The 13,822-nt window shown below is 44.1% G+C and overlaps 1 protein-coding gene across 5 annotated transcripts in view; it reads left to right on the top strand.

Annotated features, from left to right (window-relative positions):
* Positions 1–8,789, top strand: part of FBN1 (fibrillin 1) — a 148,613-nt gene extending 139,824 nt beyond the window's left edge. For 3 of the 5 annotated variants that reach the window (XM_039390052.1, XM_039390053.1, XM_027732057.2), the window contains exons 62-66: positions 417–545; positions 1,311–1,430; positions 4,685–4,916; positions 5,942–6,116; positions 7,510–8,789. In XM_039390052.1, the coding sequence (XP_039245986.1) occupies positions 417–545; positions 1,311–1,430; positions 4,685–4,916; positions 5,942–6,116; positions 7,510–7,899 (1,046 nt within the window). In that variant the 3' untranslated portion in view covers positions 7,900–8,789. Of the gene's footprint in view, positions 1–416; positions 546–1,310; positions 1,431–4,684; positions 4,917–5,941; positions 6,117–7,509 lie in introns of those variants that run through there. The other 2 variants (XR_005566766.1, XR_003542735.2) reach the window with 1 other exon arrangement.
* Positions 8,790–13,822: the final 5,033 nt, after the last annotated feature.

A 13,822-nucleotide genomic window follows, 5' to 3' on the forward strand; every position in this document is an offset into this window, starting at 1 on the left:
GCTTCTGATCCCAGTCCCCCCCGAGCAGAAGATGCAAAGAGGCCCTCCTTCCTACCTTTCCTTGCTTTCGTAATTTATGTCTTTGAGATTTTGCCCTTGCAAGAACCAGACAGTATAAACACCAATTTGTAATTCTTGCCTTACCCTTTCTTATCCATTGAGCCAAAAAATAGTTCTATTTCTGTTCTTGTAGCTTGTTGAGATCATGTCAAGGCTTCTGGAAACAATAACCGTGAAATACACATTTCTGCAGTTGTCTTTTAAACACATATCCACTGGGGCTGTGGAAATGTTAAACTCAACTGCTTCCTGTGAAACATACTCTCCTGCCACCACCCGTTCATCCTTAGCAGGGCTGAATGATCACCTTCACAGCAACAACTACAAACTAACACTGAGGCTTTGGTTTCCTCCAGATAACAATGAATGTGCCACTGAAATCAATCTTTGTGGGCCGAAGGGCATTTGCCAGAACACACCAGGAAGTTTTGTTTGTGAGTGTCAACGTGGCTTCTCACTCGATCAAACTGGGCAGAGCTGTGAAGGTGGGTACAACACAGGCCTTCTCTTGCTTCCTTCCTCTCTCAGCCATACTGTCATCCCAGGAAGGACCTGTGGAGGAAGCATGTGTAGATTGAAGGGGGGGCGTGTATGGAAATTTAGCAACAAGACAGTATTTCTCTCCATGGGCCAGGGTAGATGGATATATTGCAGGATGCTAAAGAGCTGGACAGATATTTTCTGAGGAGATGTCAATTTAGCCTGGAATGTTTCAGTTTAAGTGTTGTAAGTTCAGTGAACTTTTGTTGAATCCTTCATGGATTTCTGAGGGACTCGCCAAGGACAGGAAGTCTTGCATCTCCAAGGCAACCTGCTAAAGAGAGAGTTCAAGGGCTGTAGGCTTATTCCTCTGGGTCCCTAGAGCCTTCTCCTGGGATAGAGTTTGGTTTGTTTTGAAAAGAGATATCCTGGGATTCCTGGGTTGGATGCCTGGGTAAAAGCAAGGGTCTGTCTGCTGAGGAGCTGGGACCCTTAGGAAAGCACTGGGGGGGTAACCATATACAAATGTCTTCCTGCTGTCTGCTCCATAGCAGAATGCAAAAACTCTGAAAACTGTGGGTGAATGTGAGCTTTCTGTGGTTTTCAGCCCTATGTTTCTTGCTGTGGAGCCACAAATCCAAACCAAAATATACCCATATATATGATATATGAATATATATGAATATATATGATTATTTGTAACATAGTTTTCAAATACAGCATAATTTGAGCTTCTCTCCCAAAACTCAGAGTGTATCTCACTCTTTCAGATGTTGATGAATGTGATGGAAACCACCGGTGTCAGCATGGCTGCCAGAATATAATTGGAGGATACAGGTGTAGCTGCCCACAAGGATATCTCCAGCATTACCAGTGGAACCAATGTGTTGGCAAGTCACTTTTGTAAAGTCATACATTAAAATGCATGTTACCTGTGTTAGCAGCAAGAAGTGAAGGGCAGTGGTGCAGTTTGCCTTTTTTTTTTCCTGATCACAGTTTGCTAAGTTCAGCAGTTTCATTCCAAGCGTGCCCTCCTATGAAAGGCAAAGTAGATGTGAAGCACCCAGTAACCTCTGCCCTGGTTTGACAAGTATTTAAGCACAAATTCTCCTTGAGGGTGCTAGAAATTGTATTGGCTTTGGGGGAACTTGTGTTACCCGAATATTTTGTGGTCTAAACAAAGGAATTCTTACTCAGCCATGCAACAGTCTCTGCTTAGACACAGGTCCTGGTGGATTGAACCCAGCAGACTCAGAACTACAAGTTTGGATTGTTAAATTGTAAAATTCAACTTCTGGCCCAAACCATTTAAAATTTTATTAAAATCGCGCTTGATCTGTGCTTCTGCCATTCTTACAACACCTACAGGAAGGCTGCTGTGTTTAAGCCCTTTGTACAGAATTAACAATTTGTCATATTTGAGCAAAGCTGCTGCTGTCTGTCTAAAGATGCTTCCTTGCAGCTTTGTGATACAATTTACGAGTGCTTACAAGACAATTCTGTTTAAAATGAACAAATGTTAGTGCTCTTTAGTTATGTTAATTACTAAATGCACTGGTGCATTAAAATGCCTTTCTAAACTATTCTTCCCTATCTAAACTTTGTTTCTATCCCAAGTCTCTGAGCCCTCCTAGGTGGGGCTGCATGTGCAGAGCCTTGATGCTGGTTTTCACTTGAGCAGTCAGAACTGGGTCCTGTGCAGCAGCCATGGGAAGAGCCCCTATGTCAGCAGTGTAGTGTGTAGCATATTCAAACAAGAGAAACAGGAGTGATTTTTCCTCTAGTGACAGCTGCGTGCAGTTTTCATCACACTTAATGTGAGCTGGTCTTTTGTGAATACCCAGAGATGTGCTTGATGACCTCTTTGAGAACAAAGGGCTTTATAACTCTGGTTTTCTTTGCTCTCAGAAACATAGAAATGCCTTTGCTTGTTATCACTGTGGTGCTCCAAGGAGGTCTCTGCTGTTGATTATTCTTACCAAACCTCCTGACAGTTTTTGCGGTCCTTGCTCTGACGTTTGCTTGCTTGTGCTCCAGCGCTCCGTGCCTGTAACATACAGAGAACAAGGAGAGAGCACAAACATATGGGCGTTTTGAATGTTAATTAAATTAGCAGAGTTTGGGGTTAAATCAGAGTTTAATCTGCAGGAGGATAAAAAAAACCCAACACCCAACCAGCACTGTCACGTCTGGCTGCTGAGGACACTGTGGAATCTGAAAAAGTGCAGCACTGAGTTTTGCGAAACATCTTGGCTGTTTCCAAGTCTTCCTGGGTGAAATCATTTAACTAAATGTATTGCCAAACCAGGTGTACACTGTTATTCCAGCTTTTGAGCTCATTGACTACTGTTTAGATTTATACAGGGAATACCAGTTTCAAAATGCACAAGCGCTGGTATTTCCCCCACTGAAAGAAAGGCTTCAGCCTTGGCACCGAAAATACTGGTCACCAGAAACTTCACCAGGGAAAATGACTCTGAGAGCCACAAGCGGGACAAGACTAAGCCAGTACTTCCACCTTCTTGGACATGGATGGGGCAATCCAGGCAGAAACCCAAAGCTGCAGGGAAGGAGGCTTGGTTTCCTCTGTCCTCATGGCATCTCTCAGAGCACAGGAGAGCAAGGCTGCTACCTGACAGCACAGCTTGCACAGAGCCTGAGGGTCCCAGAACTGGTGTTTTTCACTTTTCTTCATATTTTTTCTTCCACCAATCACCCAAAATGCAGGAACTAATCTCACTAGTGTTCACACTCTTGCTGTGAAGTGAATGTATCTGCTCTTGGTACAGTAACTTTCTGTGGCCCAAACTTGCATTTATGACATAATTGCTTTTAGGTGTGACAAATACTGAAACATCACTGTGAGGTAATGGTAAACCCCTACAGGCTTCGGGAACACAGAATTCAGCCTCAGGTTTTATACCTTGTGTTCTCCACATGTTCACATTGTAATGTTTGTATCTGTATATGCTTAAGATGCTTATCTAGATCTCCTGGGTGTACCACAGGGGAAGAATCTCCATGTAATAGGTTTTTCCGTGACAATTCCTTCATATTCCTTGGCAATCCCAACTCTGCAAACAGTTTCTGTCTTTTTTAGCTTATTTAATGAAGTGTTCAGGGACTTTTGATGTTGCTGCAACACATTTAGATAATCACTGAAGAATGCTTTGGTTCCTCCCATGTCTTGTGTTGTCTGTGACTGCATTCCCTGCCCAGGCAATTCCATAGTGCACCATGCTGTAAATCAGGCTGCAAGAAGCAAAGTCACTGCTTTTAAACAGAGAACAAACAGGCACATTGTTTGGAAAAAAACAATAATGCTCTGACTTAGTAGTTATTCTCCTGTAACCTGGATGCTGAGGTCAGAGATGCTGCTCTGTACTTTCCAGATGGCATTTCTTGTGTGCACACACATGCAATGGACATATGCATTAATCACAGAACACGGGGAGCAACAGCAGTCAGAACTTTTTTAAGCAATTTGCCACATCAGACAAAAAAAAAAAATCAGACCAGCTACATTTCAAAAAGCAACCATTTACAGTAAATAAGCCTGAACTGACCTTGAACTCCTACAGTGCCACATTTGGGAAGTTTGGAAAAGGGCTGGCTCAGAATGTGGCAATCTGTTGTACCTACAGCTGTGTTTATTTTTACTTTCCTACTTGCTCCTGTACCTTACCTGTACCTAATATTTAAATGTGAGTGTGTAGGAAGGAATTTTCAATGCCTGGAAAAGGTGTCAGAGCTTGATTCCTTACTCTTTCTCCTTTAATGTCGAATAGCATTTTGAACAGGAGATTACTGGACCAGATTGTTGGCTGTACAAAGTTTTATTCTTTTCAGTTGTTTCTGGAACAAAAAAAAAGCTACCTCCTCTGTTTCTCTGCTCTCCAGAGCATGAGCTGACGTGGCACAAAACATCTTCTGTAGAGTAGCCCAAATGTTGCTGTGTTGTATGGTTGTAGTCATCTCCTAGCGACCGCTGCCCCAGCCGAGGGTGAGGCCAAGCCCTGCTCTGTTTCTGTCCATCCCATGTGGCAGCACCTTTAGCAGCAGCCAAGCACGACCTGGCAGAAGGGGTAGGCTGGGCCACACCTGAGAGTGAAAGTTAATGTGGTATATTCTGCTTCTTTTCCAGATGAAAACGAGTGTCTCAGTGCACACATTTGTGGAGGAGCATCTTGCCACAATACTTTGGGAAGCTATAAATGTATGTGCCCTACCGGATTTCAGTATGAGCAGTTTAGTGGAGGTTGCCAAGATATCAATGAATGCGGTTCTGCACAAGCCCCATGCAGTTATGGGTGTTCAAACACTGAAGGTGGCTATGTCTGTGGATGTCCACCTGGTTACTTCAGAATAGGACAAGGGTAAGGGATTCTCATTTTAAACTAACAGATACCAAGGGGACGTAGTTCACTCCTTTCTTTGTAGTGTGGAGCAGCAGAACCAGGGGAATTGTCAGCAATTAAAGAGGGATAGGACTGGGGAGGTGCTCAAGAGCTGGAGGCACCTGCTGATTTTGGAGATGAGGAGGAGGGTGGGAAGGGAGGGTTTTAATGCTTATTGAAATTTGGTCAGGGCTACCAGGTTCAATCATATATTTTAAGCTACTGCTTTCACCTCTCCTGCACACCCCAGCAGCCTGCCAAGTCCTCTGAGCTTGCCACTTGGGAGCTCACACCCCTCGCTGTGATTTGTGGTGTATCACTTGTCTCCTTAAAAAAACCTCAACAAAACAAACATTAATAATAACACCCCCTGCCAACTGCAAAGAGAAATATTATACAAGTGGTTTCACCCGCTGGTTGGAATAACAATTCGGTATGCTCTTATGTTCTTGTATGTTTCATATTCTTCTGTGTTTCAGATGAATATTTTTTTAATAAATGTCTGCTTTATTGAGAAAACCAATTTTCACTTGCCCCAGTGGGAGTGCTAGGGTAGTGCAACCTATAGGAGCAAGAAACCCAAATGGAAAGCAGAAAGATCGTGGCTTAAATTTTAGAAGAGACTAAAACCTTTGGGATGCATTATGAAAGACCTCACTTTTCCGATTTTAAAGAAGTTTCTGAAAATTGGTCTCTTTAAATGTGTTCCAGGCTGGATAACAGAAATTACTAATAACAACTCAGAGCTTAAGCCTGTGTTTTTAAAACCGTTAAATATTGGCAGGTCTCTCTTGGGCAAAGCCTCGTGGAGCCAGATTCTTGAAATCAGAGGTGGCTGTGTTGTGTTTCAGTGACAATTTTGTCTGTTGATTTCAGCAGAAGTTTTTCCTAGGAAATAAATGCAACATAATTGCTTTATTATTTGTACTCACAGTCCCCCAAATTCAGCTTTTGATAAGATCTATGTCTTGCTGGAATTAATTTTGAATTTCTTCCGTCCTCAGACACTGTGTTTCCGGAGTGGGGCTAGGCAGAGGTCAAGGACAAGAACTTTCACTCAGTGGAGAAGTAGACGACAACTCCCTCTCTCCAGAAGCTTGTTATGAATGTAAAATCAACGGCTATCCCAAGAGAGGAAGGAAGCGCAGAAGCACTAATGAAACTGCAAGTGAAGCAGAGGTAACTGGCCCTTTTTTGGAGGGGGGAAAGGGTTTGTGGTTGTCTTGTGAAGACTGGACTCAGAAGGAGGTGTGCCAAGAGACAATACCTCAGGAAAAATCTACACCCCAAAGAAAACAGACCAAAGCTGGTTTGGCATGTCAGGTAGTCTGTGTGTGGGCTTTCTGGAGCTTTTCACTGTCGTTAGGCAAGGCCCTGTACCCAACATCTATGTCACATCACAGACTGGAATAGGTGCCCACCCAGCTGTGTAGAGAGAAGTCCACTCAGCAACAAGGGCAGGCTCTGGGGTCAGGGGCAGCGGGTGTGTAAAACCATTGTGTGACCTTGTGGCCAGAAAGGCAGGACATGCTGGTCAGGGTGGATGTGGACCTTGCCAAGCAGTGCTGTCTTGTGTGTCTGGGGCTGCAGCCCTTCCTGGGTCTTGCCCAGACCCTTGCTCTCAGTCACCCAGGTGGCCATCCCAGGGCCAAGACTACCAGCCTAAAATATAACCAAGAGACGCTGAACGCTCTGGTAAAATGTTGTCACACTATCACTACTCTGAGGTAAGTACCACCTGGACTCTCTGCTCATGTGTAGGTGCCAAAGAACTTGCTTTTCCATGTACAAATGCAGGGAATTCGGGAGCCTGTTCGCTGTTTCCATTCCATGCTCAGTGCGTGGTGCTCTGCTAACGCAGGAAGGCAGGAGACTGGTTTTGCCTAAAAAGTGTGAACGTTAGATTTTGGGCAGAGTGGGATCATAAACTGTATTTCTTCAGTGTGTTTTACTACTCTCTGTGATTAGTGCTGGATTTGTCTCAAGGGTGATGTAGAGCTTCCCTTGCTTTCCAAATGAAAACATTACAGCTGATGTGCTGTCTGAAATGTTACCACCCAGTCGGAGGTGAAGGGTGAGGCTGCTTTTCCAGTACTCTGGTGCACCTGCAGGCTGCCCTGGCTCCACACCTAAACCAAGAGAATCTTGCAAAGCATAAAACCCTCTCCTAAATGCCATGCCTCCCTCACAGATCCTGCTGTCCTTTACACGTTGTTGTTCTGGTCAGCCTGTGGCTGCCCTGGCAGAGGGGAGGAGTGTGCCTTGGCTGCTCTCTTTGTAGGAGGTCGGTCACGGGCTCCAAGCACAGACAGGCTTTGTTTGTCAGGCAGCAGGACCCACGCGCAGAAACTTCCAGGGCATGTCTCAGGCTCCCATTACCCACACAGGGTGCAAACACTCCATCCTGAGGAGTCCTGAGCCCACAACAGTGCATTTGACAGATGATGTAACAGAACCTCTCTTTTAAGATCATTTAATTAATAGTGAAAGAGCTGGGCAAGAAATACACACACACAGGCACATGTGAAACGCTCTCTGACAAAGCCAACTAACATCCTTTGTTCTTGTGCAGGATCAGCAGGAGCTGCAGCCGCCAATCAGTCTCGCCAGCTGGGATATTGAAAAAGCAGCAGTCTTCTCCATCAACATCTCGGATCTCAGTAACAAAGATCGCATCCTGGAACTGCTTCCTGCCCTCACAACACTGACAAACCATAACCGATATTTAATTGACTCCGGAAATGAAGATGGTTTCTTTAGAATCAATAAGAAGGACGGGATAAGTTACCTTCATTTCACAAAGAAGAAGCCAGTGCCTGGAAACTATTCATTACAAATCAGTAGTATTCCACTCTATAAAAAGAAGGAACTTAACCAGCTTGAAGCGAAACATGACAAAGACTACCTCAGTGGTGAGCTGGGAGATAACCTGAAAATGAAAATTCAGATATTGCTTCATTAATTCATCCACCAAAGACCAAATAATTAAACCAAAGATAGATAGGTAGGACTGAATATTCCTCCCAATCAGATTCTCCATATCATAGGTACAATCTTACATGAGTACATTTGTATGAAGGAGCACTATTATATTTTTACATAAACAAGGTACAGGATGAATACCCTAGCTCAACACTACCACTTTCTCAGGCTTTTACGTGTAGCTGAGCTACCTTGATATGTTGAATCTTGAAAACTGGGACTTTTATCATTGGAAGTTGGCCACTGATGCTGAAGACACGTCATCATTTCAGCAGAGGTACAAGAATGTGCTTTCAACTGATGGACAGCTCTATTTTTGTAATTCTTAAACTTCGCTTCTCCAACTACAACTTACTAGGTCAGCCATTTATGATATCCATTTGGTGCTAGTAAATTTTCAACCTAGATTTATAAATGCACTGTAATATTTACACAACTTAGAAGCCAAAATTGCCATTATTCAGTCTAAATACTTCAATCAACCAAAGTTAGCTCAGTAGTTTATCTCAGTTATGCCTATAATACATTACATGTAAATTAAGTGTGTGTATACTGTAATCATGCTATTTTTATCAATGAAGCATTTGTAAACTAGAATAATAATACCCTTAATGTGAGGGTTTGTAATGGTGCTTATAAGACCAACTACTTGTTAACTGTATACACAAACCTGATGATAAAGTTTCTGTGACTTGCCAAAATGCACTGAGGTCAGTAGGGACCATTAAACATTCTCAAAAGTCAGATGACAATCAGTGCCATCCTACACCATGACATATTGTAATGTGTCAAGAGTACCCATAGTCATTCATATCAACAAGGGTTCAATGTCATAAATGTCACAATAAAACAGTTTTTTTTTTTAGTTTATTCTGTGGCCTTGTGTTCTTGCTAAAAGTGTGATAAACTGCATTCTTATGCTTCCAGTGTTGCTGGTAGGGTTGGCTGTGTATCTGTCCATGTGTCCAGGTGATTTCTCCTTGAAGGTGCTGCTGCTGTTCATTCTTCATGCAAATGAAGAACAGAAGAAATACAGAAACCTTCACAAATCTAAACAGCAGTGAACCTCTGTCAAGTTACTGTGTGGCTCCAAAAAGCAAGTTAGAACATTTCCAATGATGTGACCTGAATAATCCTGTCAATAAGTAACTTCGATAGCCAAAATATGGAGAAGTGGATGTTAAATCATTATACAGAAAACACAGTAAAGTGTGTAAAATCTTGTTTGCTAAAATTGCCTTAAGATATTAATTTCTTTTATCCCCATTTCAACAGCTACTGTGAAATAACTGGGACTGATAACAAAGGGATAATCCAATACCAAGAGCCATTACAAGTTGTAGCTGGATTTTAATATCAAATTAATTATTTGATGATGTGGGTGTTCTTGTGTCTGCAAATGCTATGGCATATCTTTTAGCAGCAGCAGAACATTGTGCTGAGTTTTGATGCTATAAAATCTGGAAGAAAAAATGCAGCAAGCCATGTCACTGAAACTGCTGATGGGACAGCACTGTATTTGATAGAGGGAACATATATTGAGCTATAATAGCTTTGGAAGGGAAATGTATTGTAATAATTCACCACAAATTGTATTATTTTCTGTAATTAGATTTCAGTTCTCTGTGATTTCTTCTGCATAACAAATATAACTATATAAAAAAGGAGCTTGTGCACAGGGTTACTTTGATACTTCTAATAGACCGTGTCTGGATTTTATTTATTAGTGTGCCAAAATGTTGGACAGTGTATTTTTTCCACATGTTCCGTAACTATGGAGACATATAATCAGAACTTTACAGTTGTAAATGGCACTCTTATTTCAGCAGGTTGGGAGTGATTTTCAGTGCCAGTGTGCACGATGGTGTGGTTTATATTTAAGTGTACAATTTAAGTATTTTCTCTCAGCCCTTAAACACTGAGAGGAACTGTGAAGAATGATTTCAGAAACACCTGTCAGGACTCTGTCCAGTAGAGTTGGTTTACTTTTAAGCTCTGTATAACACTGTATGATGCCAAAGGTTCTTTGATTGTGTTACAGCAGCCCCAGCATTGCCTGCACAGTTCTGCAAATTGCCTTTGTTACATTGTAGAAACAAGAAATCTTGACAGCAGCTCTTTTAGTGGTGTGAAAATGGAAAACCCAGTCTTGCTGTACCAATCAGCATGTAAAAATCCATTTTCTTGTGCAATTATTCACCTGTCTCTTTGCAGCAGTGCCATTTAACTGGTATGTTGGTTTTGCCTATCAGTTTAGTTGCTGTATGTATATGATTATTTGCATTAGTTTGAATTTCTGCAGCTTCCTTAGAGGCTCAGTGAAGCACAAAGGTTGCCTAACATTGCGTGAGACCTGCAATTAAAAAGTGGTTTGTAACTTACAGTGTGATTTCGAAATAATCTTCTGTATTTCATTTGATAGTGGGATACCAGAATGACTAAGCACTAGACAGACAGAAGTAGAGGTGTTTGTGAATATGCATCCTTTTGCAATTATAGGATATGTTTCAAATTCAAGGAAATAGCAAAATGTTTAATTATTTGAAATAACTGGCTTCGCTCCACTGCAGTTGTTCATGTGACTCTGCATAGGTGCATGCATGGATAATAAATGCAATTTTTGGTTAACAGAGATGGCTTGTTACTGTACAAACCCAGTCATTCTCTTGTTGTGTGTTGTAACAGTATCTTGTAAACTTGACAGCCGAGGTGTATTTTGGCAGAACAGGACTGTTTCCACAGTCTCCCTTTTAAGCTGACTTTCAAAGGACCCCAAGTGTTTGCTTTCTTATGGCAGGTCCTGAAGGGTCATACTCAGGTTTTCTCTAAGATAAATATTTTACGCTGTGATTCAAGTTCAGCTTTGTGCTTTGGAAGAGCTAATCAGGTCAAGACTTCTTAGCACAGACAGGCCTGAGCTGTTTGGAGAGCAAGATGCCCTGGCTCTTGTCCAGCAGTTGCTGCCTACACCTTCCTGGGCCCAGTTTTGGGCACTGCCAGTCTCTGCCAGCAGCACCACAACAGGTAAGTGCATCACCAGGCACTAAACCCACTGCTCTAGACCGAGGTGGAGGTGGTAGTACTGGCACTGCAAAAGCCTTCTCACTGCTTTTAAAAATTGACATTGGCTGTGAAGGAATTTTTAGGATTCTCCCTTTAAACTGATGCTGTACTTGAACCATTAAAGCCTCAGAGTACTCTTGTGGGTCCGATGGTTTCTGCCAAAATTAGCAAGGTTAACAGCTTATGTTGTGCTGCTACTTTCTGAGTAGGCACCAGTCAGGGAGGAGGCAGCTTCTCTTACTTCACTGCTGTGATGAGAAAATCTTGTCTTTTCGGTTCTAGAAGGGAAGCCAGAGTTCAGCAGTGGATGAGACCAGAGCTGCAGGAGCTGTGTACACCCCTCAGGGCCTCCCAGCTGCCCTGTGCTGCCAGGTAGGACAGGAGCTAACAGGAAACACCAGCTTCAAAAGCTGGGTTGTCTGGACCCAGGATCCTGTCTACTTCACCCTCTCCCCAGAGCAAGTCTTTTAGCTTTTCTGTGTGCAGGAGCAGCCAGAAGCTAAGGCCAAGATGTGATGTACACCTGATTAATCCAGTAAATCTGGGTTGGCAATGTCCTACCAGAGTATTTGCCCAGAGTAAGCCCTCATGTTATCACAATCTTGGCAGAATAACACTTGGCTAAAACTCTTGTGTTCAGAAAATCCCAGACTCCTAGTTGTTGCCTGTGGCCTGAGTGTTGGATGCCTGCAGAGACCCGTGCAGCCCCTGTGCGAGCTCCTGCGGTTACACAGCTGCGTGGAGGGGCTCTGTGTGCAAACTGTGCATGGGTGCCACAGGCCCAGGGTGTCACATTAACCTGCAGGATCATGCTGGTTCTGGATGCTGTGGAAACTTAGGGCAGGAAGAAAGCTGTAATTTGGGGCAAAATGCACCATCATTTACACTAATGAAAACCTAAATCACTGCAGAGGTTGCAGTAGTAGCAAGAGGGAAAGAAATGGGGAGGAGGCAGAATGCTGCAGTCATTCAATGGCCCAAAACACCCCAATGCATGTGGCTTCTGCTTCGGTCACATGCACTGGTCCTGCACCAGCCCTGGTGCCTTGTGCTTCTCCTGAGTTGTCATTTACAGATCTCCACACGGGTACTGCAGTGCCCAGCAGCCATCCCTGCAGAGGGACAGGAGCAGGCAGAGGTGCTGCTGGTGCCAGGCAAGTGCAGGTGGTCGGCAATAGGGTTCTGTGGTGTGGCCCCACTCAGTGTTGTGCTTCACCAAGGCCACTGGTGCTCCTGGAGAGACTCTGAGAGCCACGCCCGCTCCCTCTGGAGTGGGCTGTGCACTTTGGTTTGCCTGAAGATGAGACCCTCTTTCGGTGCAGCAAAAGCTTTGAAGATGTTGATGACTTCAGCTCTGACAAATTCCAACAATCTGCTTCTGCTGTCCTTAAAACTTGCCAAATATTTCACACCCTCATAACAAATGCTTTTGAGGAACATCACACCCAAGCCAACTTCTCGGTTATGAGCTTCCCATTGAGTTCAGGAGAGGAACCTTGAGGCCAAGAGGTCACCAAAGTGTTTGTTTTTGTATTTCAGGCTCTCCTTTCTGTTTCTAACTGTGAAGCACAGCAATGGCAGGAAGCAGCCATGGAGGCCTGGGCTGCAGGACCAGCGGGAACGTGTGGGCACAGCCGGCCAGTCCAACGTGTTATTGCTGCTCGTGAGTGTGCACTGAGTCCTCAACCTGCTTAGACACACACCCAGAGAAATGTATGTGTTCTTTCTGAAGAGTCTAGACAAATAACTGTATCTCAGTACTTCCAGGCTAAACTCACACTGTGATAAACCTTTAAGTACCCAGGAAGGGCTTTTTCCCCTCTCTTGGGCTGGGCCCTTCCCTTGCACGTGGTGGCAGTGCAGGCCCAGCCCTTTCCCTGGCTTGGCTCTCACATCTGCAGGTTTGTTTGTTTATGAGCTTCTCTATGACTCCCAGGGCTGCAGGATGTGAGTGCTTCACTACACCCTTGTGAGGTCGGGATGAGTTTGTCATCCTTGTTTTACAGGACAGAAACTGAGAACCAGATGTTTTGGGTTGGGAGAGCCCACAGGCAATGGCCGTTCTGCCAGGAGCAATCCTAAAGTACTGAGGTGTCCCTGGAGAGGAGGACAAGGAGCCACAGGGGCTCATCAGCCATGACAGCCTCAGCAGGCAAAAAGCCATGGGAACAGCCTCTGTGCACCAAAATGTGTCCCAGATGGAGCCTGTTGGAGCCCTGGCAGCTCCCCACGCTCCTCAGAAAGTCAGGAGCATGTCCCTGTGCCCCAGCACACAGCCCCTGGAGTGGCTCTCCCCACAGGTACCCCCACCCAGGACGCTGCCACTGCAGATGCAGCAGCACCAGTTTAAAAAAAAATAAAATAGAGTGTCGGTGCCTGATAGTTTTGTACTAGAAAAGAAAGATTTTGGGTAAGTATCCAGGTCAGCAGGCTGCATGGAGATAATCAAAAGTGATACTGCTGGTGAGCAGGACCTGGGCTCTGCCAGCTTGCCTGGCTCATGTTTCAGACTGCTGGATGAACCTGCCCAGAAAACAGGGCTACCACTTAGTTTTCTTTGGAGGTTGATTCTTTATCCCTGTCATTCCTGTGTGAGGTGCTTCAGAGTGATTCTTGTTTTTTTTTGGTCTGTGACAACCTAGGAGCAGCCCATCTGGGCCTGTGTGTGACTGTAGCTGCAGTGTAGTACATGATGGAGCCCGTGAGCTCAGACAGGTAGGAAAACTGTCTGGACTTTTTCACTTTGCAGAGTTGTGTGTGTGCTTGCAGCTCTGTATAAATGTGTTGTTATTGTAATCATAATAAATACTAGAGCCGTGAGAAATGTCTATAACCAAAAC

Source organism: Pipra filicauda, unplaced genomic scaffold, assembly GCF_003945595.2.
Source record: "Pipra filicauda isolate LSUMZ 115617 unplaced genomic scaffold, ASM394559v2 scaffold7_size6619720_pilon, whole genome shotgun sequence".
Taxonomy (NCBI): domain Eukaryota; kingdom Metazoa; phylum Chordata; class Aves; order Passeriformes; family Pipridae; genus Pipra; species Pipra filicauda.